At 44.2% G+C, this 18,986-nt stretch overlaps 1 protein-coding gene across 2 annotated transcripts in view; it reads left to right on the top strand.

Annotated features, from left to right (window-relative positions):
* The first annotated feature begins 2,056 nt into the window (after window positions 1–2,056).
* Window positions 2,057–18,986, top strand: part of Npsr1 (neuropeptide S receptor 1) — a 186,099-nt gene continuing 169,169 nt past the window's right edge. Inside the window, exon 1 of one of the 2 annotated variants that reach the window (XM_004636568.3) lies at window positions 2,057–2,220. In XM_004636568.3, coding sequence (XP_004636625.1) covers window positions 2,071–2,220 — 150 coding nt within the window. In that variant the 5' untranslated portion in view covers window positions 2,057–2,070. The remainder of the gene's footprint in view (window positions 2,221–18,986) is intronic. The other variant, XM_012515871.1, reaches the window with a different exon arrangement.

Below are 18,986 nucleotides of genomic sequence, written 5' to 3'. Positions count from 1 at the left end.
GCTGGCACCAAGGCAGGCTGGCAGAGGGCATCACAGAGAGAGACAGAGGGAGGAACAAGGAAGATGCACCCTTCCAGTGACCCTGCTAGGTCTGCCCCAGGCTTCCCTCCCAGCATCATACCAGCTGTAAACCCACCCTTGGACTCATCCAGTGCCACACCCCAAGATCCAGTCACCCCACCAAAGTCCCACCTGGAGAGCATCATGTTTTGGGCTAATGCGTAGACACAAGCCACAGCATCTAACCAGCTCTATCCTCTCCTGGATGCTTCTTACTTAGTTTTATATTTTTAAATAAAACTTAGCCACAGAAAAGTGCATACATTTTGATGGTGTACTGCAATGAACCTACCCAGTCTGAGCTCATGCAAATGACCTTCACAGAGCTGGAAAACTACCACATCCAGAGACAGAGGGAAGTCTTAGAGGGTGTGGAATTGCACCTGCACCAGACACTGTCTGTTGCTCTCCCAAATCTCCATACTGACTAACTCACACCAGAAGTGAAGACGCCACTTCTCCTGCACGTTGAAGACACCTGGGATAGGCATGCCCTATTTCCCACAATGCTAAAAGGCAAAGTTCTTGCTGTTTTATATGGCTTTTCCTTAATTGCTGCTATGGCTGAGCACCTTTCCCTGCTCATTCGCCAGTATTTCCAAGTGGAATACTTGCAAGTGGAATTGCTTCACTTTGGGGTTGTTGCTTTGTTTTGCCCCTTGCCTGGAAAGCACAACTCTTCCACCTCTCGGGACACATTCCTCCAGTCAGCTGCCCTTTGGCAGATTAATGTGTCTCCATCCATAGCATGTTGTCTCCTCCTTGGCCCTGTGTGGATTATGCTAATGTGTCCCCAGGGGACTTCTTGGTTCCCAGGTCTTTTAGGATGACTACTAAGCCTGCTACCTCCTGTACCTGGTGCTCAGTGTTCTCAGTGTAAGTGTTTGGGGTCATGCTCAGTTGCTGTACAAGCAGTTCATTCGTGTTGCTTTACACCTGGCCTGCTCCCTTATTCCTACTAACTTCATGCATGGAGAGCATCCAGGACATGAAGCGAATCAATCTGTGTTCCGGTAAATCACTACTCTAGAAATTTGGGAAGAGAGAGGTTTTCAACTCATCCCCACACCTGCCAAAGGATGCTGGGTGATCCATTTCATCTTCCAGAGCACAAAGAAACATAGAGGTACGTTCTTCAACTACCTCACAGAGTTGTTGTGAAAATTAAAGGAAGGACATTCCAGTGTGCTCTGGGAGGCTGCTGGTGAAGCAGGAGCAGCAGCTACCCTCCTGGCCCACCCCTCAGTAGTGCAGAGGAAGGGCACTTTCTTTCCCTCATCTCTGCTCTTGGGTGCTGATTCTAGGCAGAAGTCCAGGGGAACACACTGAGAGGTGTGTGCTCTCCCTGCCGACCCCAGTCACCCACCCCCAAAAGAGCCTGGTTATCGACACACACAGAGCCTCCCCCAAGCCAGCCACTTGGCAGGAAACTGCCTGTGAAAACCTGGCTGGCCACATGGGTGTGAAGCACAAGCAGGCTGTTTGCCTATGAGTTCTATAGTAATATGTGTGCCACTAAGTGGCTACGTGGGGACTGCAAGTCAGAAAGCAACCTCAGCAGAAACAAAGACATAATTATGACTCCCTTCAGGACTTCAAACATGACTTGAATTAATGGGCGAGCCGGGAAGTCCAGATTCCTGTATTGAGAAACTGCAGCTGAGGTGCAGGGCCACTGGGTGAGCTAGGAAGGACACTGCTGGGCAGGGAGGCCAGCCCATGAATCCCAGAGCCAGCTGTGAGGAGCTGCTGCCCATGCTCAGGATGCGAGGGGCCCTGGGAGGGACTGTGAGCTACGGGGCTGGCTGACTACAGGATCAATTGTAACTGAGAAGAGAGCAGCACGTGAGTTCTCCTGCTGTCAGGCAGCGCTCTTCAGAGAGGTGGGCTCAGGGCGGGCTCTGAGCCTCTGCCCAGCCGAGCTCAGCCAGAAGCCCAGAGAGCTGAGGAGCTACAGCCAGTACCCAGTTGCCAGGCTGCCCAGCCTTGGGTGCAGCAACCCCCTGAGCCATGCCAGCCCTCCTCAGCCAGGGCAGCTCCTCCAGTGTCACCCTGCCCACACCACTGCTGGATGCTTCCCCAGTGGCTTGCACAGATGTAGTGACTTTCACCGAGGTGGTGGAGGGGGAGCCCTGGAGTTCCTTCTACTCTTCCTATAAGGTAAGCATCCTGCCTGCAACAGATGGGACAGTCGTGTTGGGAATGGTGTCATTTCTTCTCCTTACCACAAAAGATGGGGGGCACCTAATGAGCTTCAGCAACAAGATTATCAACAGTGGCCAAAGCCTTGTGGTTTCTGTTGTATACAGGTATGGTTTGTTTTCTGCTTCTGACAGTTTGTCAATAGTAACATTTATGAATGGTGAATTTTTTTTATTTTATACTTTTCATTTGATAAAAGCAATTTTAGTTAATGCTATAGCAATGATCAAAATGTCTGTTTCTAGTGGAAATATAAGTTTCCTAAAAATATACTGTCTAGTATACATACGCTCCCTGTCAGAGCACAGGTTTGAAAATCACACCCTTGGGAAGCACTGATGCCCTCGGGATGGTACCTGAAGATAGGAAGGATTCCCTATCTGTGTTCGTTCATCTCAGTGAAATTCAGAAGGAACAGATTTTTTGACAGGATTAGTTCGTTCCAACTTTGCAACAAGTTGCTGCCTGGGACAATGAAAGTGGCAGAGTCAGGCAAGCCCCACCTGCAGAGTGTCCTGGGTCCACACAGAGGAAAGCCCCTCCTGAAGCTAATACTGTTCCCCATTTTGAAAAAACAAAACAAAACAAAAAAAAAAACTTGTAAACAGGAATAAGTCAGGCATCTAGAAACCCCAGAGTCCTCCTGCTCCTTGCATGAGAACAATGGGTTATAAGTTTCCAATAAGTCACAAGTTTCAAACTGTCCCTTTAGATAAAAAGGAAAACATGTCCAGAAAAATTTTAAAAATCTAGCTGTTGCTTTGCTGTTATTTTTAATCCTGTGGGTATCCTTGAAAGGATTTGCCTTGTACACAAGAAGATAGAGCTGCTGCAACGCAGAGCTCCCCACAGCCGAAGGTCGGCTTGTTTGCAAAGGCTCAGAGTGAAACTTTCAGCAGGGAGCTTCCCGGGGAACCCCTGCCCCCAGGCACGCACAGGCAGAGACCCAGTGGAAAAGCAGAGCCAGGAGGAGTCACTTGGGCTGGCTGCAGGCTACAGTGGAGGCATCTCCCAATGCTTGCACACACAGAACCCCGCTGCTCCACTCCATGTCCCAGCATGGAAAGTGGGATTAGAGTTGACTGTCACTTGCAGTGGGCTGCACAATCCCCCCTCTGAGATCAGCCACACACTCTGATGGGCGTCCTGCTCCCCTGTAGCCTTCACAGTTATAGACCATGACAGAAAATAGAAGTAAAAGAGATGCACCCTTTTGAGAGGGACGGTAAGCAGCAACAAAAGTATTGCTCCCAGTCTCAGGCGAAGATCTCAGCTAGAAACGCGTTTGGGGCCGGGGAGATGGCTCAGTGGAATAAATGCTTCCCTGGCAAGCACAATGCCCTGAGTTCAATCCCCAGTTCCACCAAAAAAAAAAAAAAAAGATAGAAACTCGTTTGTAGGTGTTTGTTTGATGCGGCACTGGAGGAAATTTTGAGTTCAAGAACAAATAACACCTATGGATTCCACATTAGGGCTGCACTCTACCTAGGCAACATCACCCCTGCAACGGAAAGAGCTGTGTCTTTGTTTATATGTGGGGCAGAACAGGGAGCCCACTGGGCAGGGAGGGAAGCAGGGAGGAATCACACCTTGCTGGGACTTTTGGGTGTTCTGCCCCACTTCTTGAAAGATGCATGCAGTAGGGGGCTGGCAAGATAGCTCAGCAGACTGAAGCACCTGCTTAGGCAAGCTTAGGCAAGTACAGGGACTGCTCTGTTCAATTCCCAGCACCACATGCGCCCAGGGTGTGCTGAGCCTGCTGGAGTCTGGGCATGATAAGGCACCCCTCTAATCCTAGCTCTGGGGAGACTGAAGATAGGAGGATAACCACAAGTTCGAGCTCTGTAGTGAGATCCTGCAACAACCAAATACGTTTTTTAAAAAATGCATGCAGTGACTAAAATAGTAACAGAAACAAGTGCTGGTGTTTGTGGGGACCTTGCTTAACTGGGAGGGGACAGAACTGAGATTGAACACAGAGGTCTTCACTGTTCTGCTCACACACCATCCTTTTTTTTTTTTTTTTTTTTTTTTTTTTTGTTTTGAGACAGAGGCTCACTAAGACACTGTGTTACACAGGCTGGGCTTGAACTTTCAATCCCACTGCCTCAGCCTCCCAAACTACCTCACTTAAATTTCTTGGTGGAACTCTCTATGGCTATAGTCTCCTTGGGGCACCAGTGACTTAGAAGCAGTCACTACAGAAGCAGGCCTGTGGTCACCGTGATCCCTTTCTCCAACACTCTCTGAGAAACAGTGTCACACTGGGCAGTCTCTGCAGTCCCCAAAAATGATCCTTAACATTGCTGCATTCTTTGAACCAATCCAAAGAGCACAACATGGAAATGGTGACAGCAGTTACATTAGCAGAAACAAGAGAACAAGAGCAGCAGTGGTAGCTGTGCATCCATTTGCCGGGACTGCTTTGGTACCCATAGCCTTGCCATGTGATCTCTTTGAAGTTTCTCATTTAATTCTCTTAAGCCTCAGCGCATCCTTTTGTGGGAACTAAAGCATCCTCCTCTGTAGCTACCTGGATTCTGCCCATTCTTTAAGGCTCAGTGTGGCTCACATCCTCCACACAGCCCTTCTTCTCAACTTCTTCCTCTCAGCTTCCTGCTCTAATTGTCCCATGTGTCCCAACTTTGTCCCAAAAGCCTGCTTCACCATGTGGTGTTGGGGGAGGCCTTGCAGTCTGCTCACTCCTTGTGTGACATATACAGGTTTTGTGTTCTGTCCAGCCCCAGCCCAAGGCACACCGAGCTAGCAGTCACTGCATAAACAAAGCCTAGTGCTTCTTCGCGGTATCTGCCTGCGTGCATCAGCAAGGCACCACGCAGTGAGCCTCCTGCATGAGGGGGATGGGGGTCTCCTCGCCCTCCCAGGCTCCACCAGCTGCACGCTGGAGCCCTCTCCACAGTGTGCTCCACCTAGCCTCACCCATTTCTTTCTTTTTTTTTTTTATCTGTATTTTTTAGGGAAGAGTCTACCGGGTGTGCAAGGTCTCACTACTAGATCAGACTCGTAGTGATCCCTCTGTTTACAGCCTCCCAAGAGCTGGGATTACAGGCAAGTAAGCCACCACACCCAGTCTCAATCCAGGGGCAGGGCCAGCATGGCAGGCCTGGGGATCCAACACCCCCATCCTCCACCCCCTACCTCCATCCCTGTGCCTGTTTGCAGGCACTTTAATCCTCTGAGCTATTTGGACAGCCTCCATTTCTTTTTTTTATTTTTTTAAAAGAATAAAAGTTAGTGAACACACACACACACACACACACATACACACACATTAGAAACAATGCAGAATTTCACTAAGGAAAATGACAGGAATTCAACAATAGTTGTCATATTACTTATTATATTATTTTATTTAAATTGGTCATTCATATTGCCAGACATAGGCATGCAAAATTAAAGAGAAAAAAATTAAAAATTAAAGAGAAGAAAAAAATATAAGCATTAACAGTACCTTTCGATAGACCAGTAGAAATGAGCAGTACAATTATCCAAGCTACCCTATGTGTATACATATATATTCTTTCCTTTCCTTTTTTCTTTCTTTCTGCTTTCCTTTCCCTCTTCCCAGTTGTTCCTTTCCTTTGATCAGTTTATTTCCCTCTCATAGCCATTTCAAAGCCAGTGGCACAAGGGTAAGTGACAGGCCCCAGCAGGTGGATTTAGGAATTCACTGGGCCCTGCAGGTTGGTCCAGGGCACGGCACAGAAGAAAGTACAGAAGGCTGCTGGTTAAACACAAAGATGAAACTGTGCGGAACCCTTTCCTGTTGCTCATAAAATCACTAATTTTTCTGAGTTACTAAGTCACCTAAGTTATAAAAGGGTGCATGTAAGAGCTGGATCTCTTCCTCCTAGGTGGGAAGAGAAGCATGGGCCCAGACTGTAAACATTACTGACCTCCACCTTCCACTGACTGTCTTTCAGGGTGGTGACAAAAGGTACACAATTAGGTTCACTGTTGCTTACATGGAGACTGGACAATGTTTTCTCTTTGGTCAGCCCATCTGCTACTCTGTCCTACTGTCTGTTTCCCAAGCATACCCATCATCTGTTAATAGAACAGAGACAAATTTCAGCTCATCCATGCCCCAATTATTTCATCCTCAGCTTGAACAGGAGCTCAGTTTAAGATGTTTTAGCAGTTGTGTTTATTTCCACTCCATAAAAGTCTTGTTGTGTCCACTGTGTACCAGCCAGTCACCTTCTGTGGCTGCCCTTTCCCTCAATTTGTGATTGGCCCACTTCCCTGAGCCACCTCTTTGCCCATCACTCTTCTTCAATGTTAGCTAGTCCCCTTCCTCCCTTGTCCCCTGGATGTCAGTGGTGACCTTCTTGCAATCCAGGAGCATGCATTCCTGACCTTCTAGTACAGTCTCTGTCATTTGTAATGAGCTGTTTTGCATTCACATCAGCCTCTTCTAATTGATTTTGCCCCCAAAATTTATTTGGTTTCTATAGACAAACACTACGGTTCCGAAGCAAACTCCTACTGGTTCACCTCTTGGTCTCATGCCCTCCTGCTCCCTTGTGCTGTGAGGCCTCCCTCTCCACTTCCCAGCTTCCTCCCTGGTTAGCTGAGCTCTGCCACACTGTGAGTTCAACTTCAAGTCATGCTGTTCAGAAAGTACAAATGTTGCTGACTGGCTCCCCAAAGGTGGTGCATGATATTTAAGTTATTTGTGTTAGTGACAAAGGAAAGTTTCCTCAAGTAAATATCTCTGCACTACTGACACATGTGATGGAAAAAAATAATTTTGATTAATGTAGGGTAAACCTAGTTCTTGAAGTTTTGGGGGCTGGGAAGGGTTTCACACCCTCTGGCTTAAGAATGACATCTAGCTGTGGGAGGGGAGCACCAGAGTAGATGGAGTTCTGGGTGGTGGGAGCAGTAGGTAGGAGGGATTCTGTCTAGCAGAGGACCTGGCCAGTTGGCAGCAGCTGATCCAAGAGTCCTGTCTGGTCCTTAGAGGTGGCATCCTTGCTCTGGGCCTATCTGGATCCCCATCTGGGCCAGAGCAGTCCCACACTTTTCTCTATGGCCTTTAAAGCTATAGTACACAATGCTCTTTCTTCCTCTCTAATCCTGGCTGAATTTCCTCAGTCTTCCTGGGAGGAGGGTTTGACATTTTCCCCAACCAGCTCTGGGCTGAACCCTACCCAGAAAGCTTCCCTTAGCATCCTAATCCTGTGCACCACAAATTTAACAGCTGTTCTTCCTTCCTGTCCTTCTTTGGAGGGAGAGAAGCAATCCAGAGTCTTCTCATCAGTGTGCAAGCTCCCCAAAATCCCCCTCACAGCCTTCACCATGACTGTACCATCAACCACTCCTTTCTCCCACCACCACCTTTCTCTGGTAGGTGAAATCCCTATACCATGCTCCACCAAGCTTATGTTTTCTGGGTCTCTGTTCTGAATGTTCAAACTACCAGCATCTTCAAATAGAAAAAGTTACATCCCTTCTAGCTACTTATGATAGCCTCCAAGGTGTATTTGGAAGCCTAGAGCCAGCTTGTTTATCTCCACCTTCACTGATGGAGCAAGGATTGAGCCCTGTGGGTGGGGGTGCAGAGCCTCAGCTGATGGGCAGGAGGAAGTTTGATGAAGGCAGTGAGAGGTAATACACCCATTATTGCCTCCAATGTCACCCTTTCATCTTCAGATAATTTCCTGTTTGTATAGTGGGTAAAAGTGTTTCAAGCTATGCACTGAAATGGGTAAGAAATGTCACAGTGTTCTTTTTGACTAAATTTGGCTTCTGTCTGAGCCTCTCAGCCCTTGTGATTTATAGAAAGAAGTAAATTAGTCAATGCCAGATAAAATAAGAGTCAAGAATTTTCTCCATCATCTGGGAAAGGTCTGCACATAAGAGGATGAGCCCTGGAGCCAGTTTCTGGGTGGACACATCCACTGATGGAGAAGCCCACACCTATGGCTCTGAGTGGTTCACCACCCCCTGTACCTTGGTTTCTCCATTATCCTCCTTCTGTCTGTAAAGCCCTTAAGAAAGCAAGTGGACCCAATCAGTGTTCTATAGCATTAACTATCACATTCCCAGAAAATATACTTCTCATTCTTTTCTCAAGTCCATTCATGAAAGGAGACAGAAGGAGCCCCACTGTCTGTGTGGAAGACACTTCAGGAGGTGCTGAGGGAGCTCATGTAGACTAAGGCACTTGGCGACAGCTCTATATCATGCATTTGGTCCTCCAACAATCAGAAGTTTACGAGTGCCTGGTTGTTCTATTTCTAATTAGAACACTAAAATTGTAGAATAAGATACACATACTTAGAGAAAGTTTCATTTCTTACTTTATCTTCCTGATATTACATTGAACTTTTGCAGTTTCTTACTGGGCAGGCTGAACAACCCACTGCATGTAGAGCGTTTATAGAAATGAGAAATTATATTCTATACTGAAAGGGATGGGCTTCCACTGTGGACAAAATTGTTCCCAGACCTTGAGGTAGCACAATCACCCAAGGACATAATAAGCCAGAAAGAATAATCAGGATTATTGTTCCCCACTTCCACACTACTGATGACGGCCTATTGTGGGTCTCCTCACTCTTCTTGGCACCTTCCAGTTTGCAAGGCGATCTCATCTTATGGTATTTGAACCTCCCATCAGCTCAAACAGCAGAGAATTAAATAACATTGTTTTTTAAAACTATGAAAATGAAAGATTGCAAAAAGTTAAAATTAGAAAGGTATGAAATTCCTATATTATAAACTAAAATAAATAATCAGAATAAGAACAAACAGAAGAAAAAATGAGGTCCTACACTAGCAAAATACTAAACCTTGAACATCAGTGATTTAACAAACCAAAGATTTATTTCTCTATCATGGCAGTTGAAAACTGGTTCATAAATCGGGCTCATACCTCTCTCTTCAGGGGCAAGCGACGCCTTCCAGGGGAGGATATCGAACCTCTTATAGCCTTAGGCTGAAATGATGTGTGACTTTGATGTGAGTCCATGGACAAGGATGAGTCTCCTGATGGGCATGGGAGCTGTGCCCAGGGTGGACAACATCATGTCCTGCTTCAGAGCTTTGTGTGGTCTTCTCCTCTCCAGGATGAAAGCAGCCCACTCTTCTTCGTGTCCACTGGTCTTCCCCATCGGGCTCAAACCTCTCCTGCTCTTCTCCTCTTGTACCAGGTCATATTAGACCTCTCACGTGGGCCAGGGAAATGAAGCTGAGTCTTTTGCCTCTCACACATGTTCCTTCTAACACCCTGTGAACCTCTGTGACAGCTTCCGAGGGATTCATTATCCAACACCATCTCTCTCCTTGTGCTACCCAAACCCCGGTCATCCCTATGCACGCACACATTAAATGAGGGTCTGTGCTAGGGTAACCCAGGAACTTCTACACCCAGGATAGTACCCAATGACAATGGCAGTGATCCATAAATTCTTACTGAATGAAAGAACATCTGGAAAAACAATCTGTGTAACAAGTTTATTTTTAAGGTCTCAATATGTTTATGGAAATCGAGTCAGGTGAATGGTGTCTTAATCCTTATTTACCAGCCATTTGGTCTGAATTTTCAACATGCCTTGATTTGGGGGTATTCCTGATACAACCAGGGTGTGGAGATCAGCTTTCATGGTGGAAGTGCACACATCCAGCCTTCTCTATTCCACTCTCTGTGTTGGACCACAGCACAGACCTTGCAAGCACACTGAGCCCCAGGTGGGGACTGAGCCAAGCAGAGTCAGTCACCTTCCAATTTTGCTCCAGACAGGTGTGCTGGTACCTGAATATAAATCATGGCCACTCTAAAATTCTTCAGGAGGGCTGGAGAGATGGCTCAGTGGTGTAAGGCACCTACTTAGAACAAGCTTGGCAAAGCATCAGGGACCGCGGTTCAATCCCCCAGCACCACATGCCAGCCAGCCCCGCCCCCTGGTGGGCTGAGCTGGCCACACACACACACACCACTCTCTCTCTCTCTCTCTCTCTCTCTCTCTCTCTCTCTCTCAAATAAATAAAAATAAAAAAAAATTAAAAATAAATTAAAAATAAATAAATAAATAAATAAAATTCTTCAGGAGCATAGCACAGAACCCACCTGTGAGCAGGAAGGGCCAGTCCATCCCTACAGCTCTCCCAGGCAGCCCTAGTGGAGTCCTGCTAGCTGCTGTGGACACTCATACAAGGGTGTTGGCTCGTAAGGCCACCACTGCTCTCTGGCTTGAACTTTATACAGAGTACTAGGGATCCAAAGAGGATGAATTTTGTCATAAAGGGCTGGTGTGCTGAGGCAGTAATTAAATGTTAATAAAATTTTTCAGCTCCTTAAATTCCTAATACCTGTGGGTGAAAAAGAATATTTTTCACTTTCATGCAATGAGTTTTAAAATAAAAGTAATTAAAGATAAGTCAAAGCACAATCATTAGAAAGCAGTGTTTTAAACTGTTATCTGCTTCTTGTTGTGACCAGTACTACTCCCCCTTACCTTGCTATGTTAAGAATAAGAGGCTGATTTGACCCAGAATTATTTTACAGACTGAGATTCAGACAAGGATGAAATCAATGTTTCCCACAGGCAACTTGGCCTTCTGGGGAAAGAGATATGTCAGTGTACTTAGGATAAGAGAAGAAGACTGCCAAGCAGAGAAATGAAGAAAAGTTGGAGCTTCGGGGAGGGAGGAATGAATTGAAGGGAAGGATTTCTCCACAGACAACGAAATGAACCTACAAAGAAGACAAGTAGACAGGTGAGAGTTTAGGAGTCTGAGCTAGAGTGTTTACAAAAAAATAAGTGAACAAGCAGACTAAAGATTAAGAATGATCTTCCTTGAACAAAGAAGACATCTTTAAAGTTTTGCTAGCAGAAAAATGTCAAGTGTTCAAAACTGTGACCTTGCAGAGATTCATCAGGAGGAATCATAGGCACTCTCTCCACAGGTTCAAGTGTCTGTCTGGGGGTTGAGGTTGGAGGAGGCAGAGGAGGAAAATGAGGGGAAGGTTAATGTTGACAAACTGATTCTAAAGTTACATAGCGGATAAAGGGAAATTAAAAGGCCACAATAATTTTGCAAATAAATAAATAAATAAAGTTAGAGAAGCTGTACTGTCTGGTTAACAAACCTGAAATAAAGTGGCATGGTATGATATTAAAGGAAGCATCCAGATTAATGAAGAAAAGAAAGCCTAGAAATAGGCTTACTGTATAGATAGGTTTTTGACAAAATAAAAATAAATTCAATGAAGAGAAGGAGACAGTAGTATTGGAACAATGCATAGTCATGTGTAAAAAGTGAAACCACCCCGGGCTGTAGCCCATACAAGTTAATTTCAATTGGATTGTAAACCTAAAAATGAAGCCTAATATGAAATAGTAGAAAACATATAGGAGAAGCCCTGTGTGACCTTGGATTAAATAAAGATTTATTGCATCCAGAGGGAAAATTTTAATAGACTAATTGGACTTTATTAAAATTAAAGATTAATATTCTTTTAAAGACGCTATTAAAAAATAAAAAGGAAAGACTCATACTACAGGAAAATATTTAGAAATCATGTATCTAACAAAGGACTTGTAAATGAAAATAGAGAAAATATTTAAAGTTCAGTATGAAGAAAACACCACCATTAAAACAAAGAGCAAGGATTTGAACAGACCTACAAACACAGGAAATTTTCAGGTAACAAATAAGCACATGAAAAGACCCTCAGCATCGTTGGACATCAGGAAAATGGAAAATAAGCCTCAGGGCAACACACCTCTGTTAGGCAGAATGGTTCACACTGAAATACACCAACACCAAAGACTGGTGAGATGCAGCAGGACCCGAACCATCATTACACCTTACAGATGGAAACTCAAGATGATAAAGATATTATGGAAAATGTCTTGACACTTTCTTATGAATTTGCATGTGTACTTACTACACAACCTAGGAGTCCTGTCTTGAGGTGTTTGCCTTCCAAGGACAGTGAAACGTGTCTGAACAAAAGCCTTTTCTTCAAGCATTTATGATGACTTCATTTGAAATAACTAAAAAGTAGGAAAGAAAAAAATAGATATCTTTGAGGTGGGAAATGGATAAATGTAGTTTGGTACACTCACCTGATGGGATAGTGCCCTGCAATGAAAAGGAGTGAGCATAAGATGTTGATGTTCCCACACAACATCACGAGGGAATTCCAAATGCTAGAAAAGGAGCCATCACAGGCACACTAGTTACTAGACAGCTTGGGTCACCCCTTAGGGCCTTCTCTGACCTCACCTGTTGCAAGTAGCCACACTGCCCTCAGCACCCTCCACCTCACCAGGTTTACTTTTCCTGTGACACTTGCACCATAGGATTCTATCCATGTTCTTCACCTCAGTTTCAAAAAACAGCTATTAAGACAAGCACATCCCCAGGCCCACTGTGCTTCCATCCAGTGGCCATGCTGGTGCGGCCTCATCCTGTAAGGTAAATGTATCTTCTGGTACTCTGGGCTCCGTGGGTGTGCAGGGATGCAGCAAGCAAGGCACAGCCCTGAGACCCCTTCCACAGGATCCTCTTCATCCTGAGTCTCATGAGGCCACATCCAGTACTATGGTGTGAGGACACTGTCACCAATGTCGAGACTATACTGACAACATTGGTGTGGGGACTCGCTACATGAGCCTGGAGGAGAAAGAGAGCAGGAACAGGCCCTGTGACCATGGACATTGTAGGGTAGTGCATTTGGTTACCCTCCTCTTATTTCTCCAGCTGGCTTTTCATGCTCCAGCTTTCTTTGCAATTAAAGGTAACAATACTTCATAAACATAACGGTCAGTCTCTGAGGTTTCTGATGAAAGTGTCCCTCTTTCTGAGGATTCAGAAAGGCATAACTGGCCTTTATGCCATCCCCCTCATTTCTGCCTCAAACTCAACAAAGTGTAGAGCTGAAGCTCTGAGAAAAGTCAAAGAGACCTGTGAACTCAAGGGAAAAAAAAAAAAAAAGCATGCTAATGGCCACAGATCTGCAGCGACCCACCTGCCGATTTCTTATCATACAAGAATATCAAAGCTGTTTCAGGCAGTGTTTCACGGACTTTGCTTTATTTCAAGTTGAATACCAAGTGAAGCAGAGATTTTGACACTACTGAAGCCAGATCTCTAAGGATGAGCCTCACAAAGCCAGACACTCCTGTTTCGGGAGTGTGGAAGCTGCCTCTACCCACCGCCCCTTCTATTATCTAGAGGTCGAAGGCACCAAAGAGATTCTTATAAATAGATTGATTCAGCCTAGATTACACCCTTCTGAAAAACCAAGAAAGAGGAGTTCTCTCCCCAGTACATAAGTTAGCATATGATGTTTAAACCATTGCATCAAAACTCCGATGTGATTGTTTTACATTGGCAAAATAATCCAAATGTATATTTGTCAATGCAGTGTGATCTTCTAGGAAATTCCCAGCCCCACAACTTCCCAGACCTTTAGCTCTGTGTTCTGTGGTTTGTGTCTTGTGTCCCTGATGGTTTGTGTGGGATAAGAAGGAAAAGAGGGCCAAGGAATTCGAAAACTCTATGGATAAGAGCTGAGAGGCAAACATAAATTATAATGAGGGTGGGGGACCTTTTTGGTTATTAGTAAAGGCAAATTCACGTTATGCAAAGTGTCATTTAATGCTGACAAATCGATAATAACAAGCATGCCTTGGAATTACAACCCTAGACATACATGAACTTAATTCTATTAAACAACAAAATTAGTAAAAAGAGAAATGAGTATTTCATCAATAAAAATAATGGATGGTTGGGTAGGTGAGTGATAGTTCTTATGTCACATAAATTTGTGAAATAAACTTCAGATGGTTTTGTAAGCAAGTTTTTATAAAACAATAAAAAATGTACTTCGCAAAGAGCAATGACTATCTAAGCCTATAAACAAATATTTAAAAGGAAACAAAACAAAAAGGATAATTTATAACAAAAATACATATATATATATATATTATGATAATATATATAACAATTATGTAACATGGCTATTGTCCTTAATAAATGAAGTGTTCCTGAACAGAAGATGTTTCTTTAAAAATGAGCAAAAGAAATGTAAAAAATTTTTTATTAAATGTAGAGTTAAAAGAATACAGGAAAAATATTGTTTACTAGTGGTCTACCTAAACAGTACAAATTCAATAATCAAACATATGGTGAAATGTCCATGTGAGGCGCTGGCCTTGGCAGCCACATACGGAAGGGTGTGGACTCCTGTCTTTGCCAGTGATCTGCATGGGCAGCGATGCACATGGTCCTTCAGTCATTAAGGTTGCACACTTGCACAGCCAAGGCATAGATGAGAATTTTTTTTTTATTTTTGAAAGAAAGTATAAATCATAAAACAGAAAACAATTGGAAGTAATACAGAATTTTGCTTTCCAAAGTGATATGAATTTCACAGTATTTGTTGTATTACATAATGTTGTTTTCCAACCAGTTATTCATAGTAACAGATACATGCGTGTAAAATTGGAAGAAAGAAAAATATAAGAAAAAATTTTTTCCTGTATTTTAGGGAAGGGTCTATAGGGGGTTCAGGGTCTCACTGCCAGATCTGACTCATAGTGATTCCCTTGCTTACAGCTTCCCAAGAGCTGGCATTACAGGTGTGCGCCGCCACACCCAGTCTCAATAGCCAGTTTAGCCCACCCCATGGGCTTTCACAGCAGGCCCCAGGATTGAACCCCAGACTCCTGATCCTGCTTGCAGGGACTTTAATCCACTGAGCTATTCGGCTGGCCCTTGAAATGTATAAGAAATTAAGAAGAGAAAAAGTACAAACAATTGAAAAAAAGGTGATGAAACAAATTAAAGCATTAACTGCTTCTTTAAACAGCGGCACTATTCAACAAGCCTTTTTTTTTTTTTTTTTTTTTTTTGGCGGAACCAGGGATTGAATTCAGGCCCTTACACTTGCCAGGGAAGTGCTTATTCCACTGAGCCATCTCCCTGGCCCCTGAACAAGCCATCTTTGCTTTTGCATTTTATTCCTCTCTCTTCTCTTGTACTAGCAACTTCCCTGCCCTTATCATTCGTTCATACTTCAACCCCCGCTGAGATATTGGTAATGATTTCTGTAGTATACACATAAGCTGTGAACTACCTACTCCTTAGAATAGACATTTCCTCAGAAACACATTGCCCATCCTTATACTGTCTCTCTTTACTACCACTGGGATTTGGCAAGCTGCTATGTGAGTCTAGACTTTCACATCTACAGGGGAGGAATAAGAAGATGGATTAGACAGGGATGGGCATTAGGCTAGAGGACCAGCCTGGTACAGGACACTGGTCGCTGATGACTGTCACACTTAGGTCTAGATTAATGCAGTCATAGGTGAGCTTTCTCAAGAATAGCTGACTGTAGGGTGTATGATGCAAGGCCTAAGGTAGTGTAATGACTAAATTAGTCCACCAATTGATTTGGCATCTGCTTAAATCTGTAACCTAGGTTAAAAGGGGACAGAAAGAGCTGTGGCTATAGCTTATAGCTAGTTGCTTGCACACTTTTACCCTGATCTGACTGCCATGCGCTGTTTCCCTTCTGCAATGCCCTTCTGCCTTGGAGCCAGCTGCTATGGCTTTTGTCTAGGTGTGCCCCCAAAGCCTCATGCAGTTATGGGGTGGCTTTTGAGGTTTGGGATTGATTATTGTGGGTGTGGATGCTGCACCCGCCCTGGGGCAGGTAATTTGCATTGCAATGTAAAGAGGGGAGAGAGGCAGTTCTTTTCTGCCACCATGAACTGCTCCCCTCTGCCATGTGCCACTTTGCCTTGGAGCCAGCTGAGTATGAACTGAAACCTCCATTAACTGTGAGCTAAATAAACCTTTCCTTCCCTAATTTTGAGTGCTGGGCATTTGTCCCAGCAAGGAGAGAACAGTAACTGAGACAATAGCCAACTCTGAACTGAAACTTCTGTGAACTGTGAGCCAAATAAATCTTTCCTCCTTTAAATTTGGGGTCTGGATATTTTGTCTCAGCAATGAGAAAAAGTAACTAAGACATGGAGTAACTAGGATCCCATCAAAACCCAGGAGACTTATGTAGTGTTGTCATGGAGTGACTGATGAGAGGTGAAAAGGGCAGTATCTGACCTCCGGCAAGAAAGGGTTTCAAGACACAGCTATTGCATCAGGGATCCAGGAAGGCAGCTAAGAGAACTTGAGGACCAGTGGACACTGAGGCAGTTGGCAGCCGGGTGAATGAGGTGCATGCTGCCTCATTAGGCATTGCAAGCATGTTCAACAGTCACTCAACCTAGCTGCGCAGAAACTGGAGCTGTCAGGATTGTAATTTAAGGCATTTTCCTGGAATCATCCTGTGGTACTTCTCCCGCATCCCTCCCTTCCCGTCCTCATCATCCAGTACCCTCCACTCACACCTGACCTTCAAGTCTGCTTCTGCTCTTCCCTGGCTCAGCAAGCCCTGATTTCCTTTAGCACCTTGATTTTGAGTTTCATGCTTGGACTGGAAAAAAGAATCTGAGCTGAGGTGGCATGGGGAGAAGGCTGCCCAGAGCTCCTTGGCTTCTTGTTACTACAGAGCAGAAAGCAGATCCCTGCAAGTTTTTTGTTCTTTTTTCTAAATCTTGTGGATCATCAGGTCGAATTCTGTCTTGGGATTTTTATTTACACAGTGACTCAGCCAGCCTTCCATATTGTGAGCTTCCACATCCATTTATACAACCAAAACAATTTAAAAAAAAAGAACAAAACTGATATCTGTACTGAACATGCATGATTTCTTGTCATTGTTGTTTAATTGAAAGAATATAGCAACTATTTTACACAGCATCTACATTGCATTAGGCATCATAGCTCATCATAGAGATGAGTTAAAGGAGACTCTAGAAAGTTACATGCAAATATTGCACCATTGTACATGAGGGGCTCCAACACTGGTGGATTTGGTGTGCGGGGCCATTGCAGAATCAGCTACTGTGGATACTGAAGGAGAACTGCTGCATCCTGGCATTCTGCTAAATTATAGCTTTGTGATTATAATTTATCCAAATGTTAGTTTTTTTATACTTCAAGAGCCTAGAGATTAAATAGCAATTTAAATGTTAATCCCACTTCTTGGTACATAGCAGACACTTCATTCGTTTACTCAGCAAATATTAATTACTCCACAGACTTGAAACCCAGTGGATTCCAGATGATTTCTACCATCTGTGGTCTGTTTTATGTTAGGAATTCAAATGGAATTTCAATATTGAATTATCTCAAAGCTGCCAACATACTGTAGCTGTGGTTAATCTAGAACTCCTCTTGTCATCCAAGAATTACAAAAAAAACACTGAGGCTAAAATGAATGTGGAATCCTGCTCTCCCTGTTCCTGATGAAACCAAAGGCCCTAACAGCAGGAAAGCTAACTCAGGCAGCCACACAGATGCGGGCCTAGGCACCATCCCTGACTGACACAAGAACTGGGCATGAGAATTAGAGCTGCCAATGAGGCATGACCAATGACCTAGGACAACAAAGATAAAGCATTCTTGGCCAATGGTTTGTCCCTTCCGAACAGAGTAGAAATGGCAAGATAGTTATTCAAGGATTGAGTCCTGGATGCTGAGCTGAAATACAGTTATGAAGCAGGAATCTGGTCCACAGAACCACTTCACAGCTGGTCCCTGTCAGAAGGAAAAAGAGTTTGACCCCACCGTCTGTATCGGGACAGAGGAGCGGCGCAGATGGGCTGCTTTGCCTACTCACTGAGATCTGAGGCTTTAAAAATTTTCTCTGAGTCTTATTTCCTGTCTTGGATAGTAACAGACACTTACATTACTTCCTATGCTTGACATATTTATCTTGAACATCACACAAATAACAGCATTCATAAAACAAACCATGAAAATGTGAGGGGACAGAAACATCTGACCCGGCGGAGGGACGATGCAGCTGTAGCTTTGGTGCTATCTGTGATTACTAAGCCATCTACTGCTCCAGTGTCCAAAATCTGTAATCAGCACTGACCTCATGCCCCTCCTGGAGGATACAGCTGTGAATGCAATCCAGCCCCGGAAAGCCAGCTTCAGACAAGTTTTGTATCTGAAGGCAAATAAAGATCTATTTTCAATTTAAAACTTAAATATAGAGTTAATGGTATGACTTCGTTATCCCCTGCCTAAAATCTGAGTAGAAATGTACTACTGAGCAGGGCATGAAACTCTCAGTCCAGAAATCTATGTTCAGCTTCCAGATATATCACCTACAAGCCAGGAAACAACCCAGGCCAGGATCTCCCTGAGCCCCATTTCCTTCCTTGTGAGATCCAAACCTCCAGGTGTGATGTGTGAGGGAGAAGTGTGGCACGTTCTCTAAGGTGCCTGGCACAGGATGACAAGTCAGCTTTGTCACCACTCACAACATATTGCAACTAAGGAGGTGCTGGATTTATAGATTCAGATAATATAATTCTCATCTGCCCTGTAATTATTAAAGATACTGTCAGCTTTTTTTTCTTCCAGTTTCTAGAACCTCCTATGAAAGGATCATCAGTCCCTGAATCTGGATAAATCATATCTTCTATGCCACAGAAGTCTGACACTCCCATATTCAACTACAGCAGCTAACTGCGCTGTATTTCCCGAACTAATTCCCACTTCAAGTGACTTACTCTGTGGCCTCCTGAGTATCTTTGTTCTCATCATTCATGACACATCTACCAACAGGTATTTATTAAATACTTTCTGTGATCCAGACA

This window comes from Octodon degus, unplaced genomic scaffold (genome assembly GCF_000260255.1).
Source record: "Octodon degus isolate 3935 unplaced genomic scaffold, OctDeg1.0 scaffold00081, whole genome shotgun sequence".
Lineage (NCBI taxonomy): Eukaryota > Metazoa > Chordata > Mammalia > Rodentia > Octodontidae > Octodon > Octodon degus.
This window is presented reverse-complemented; position numbering and strand designations above follow the sequence as displayed.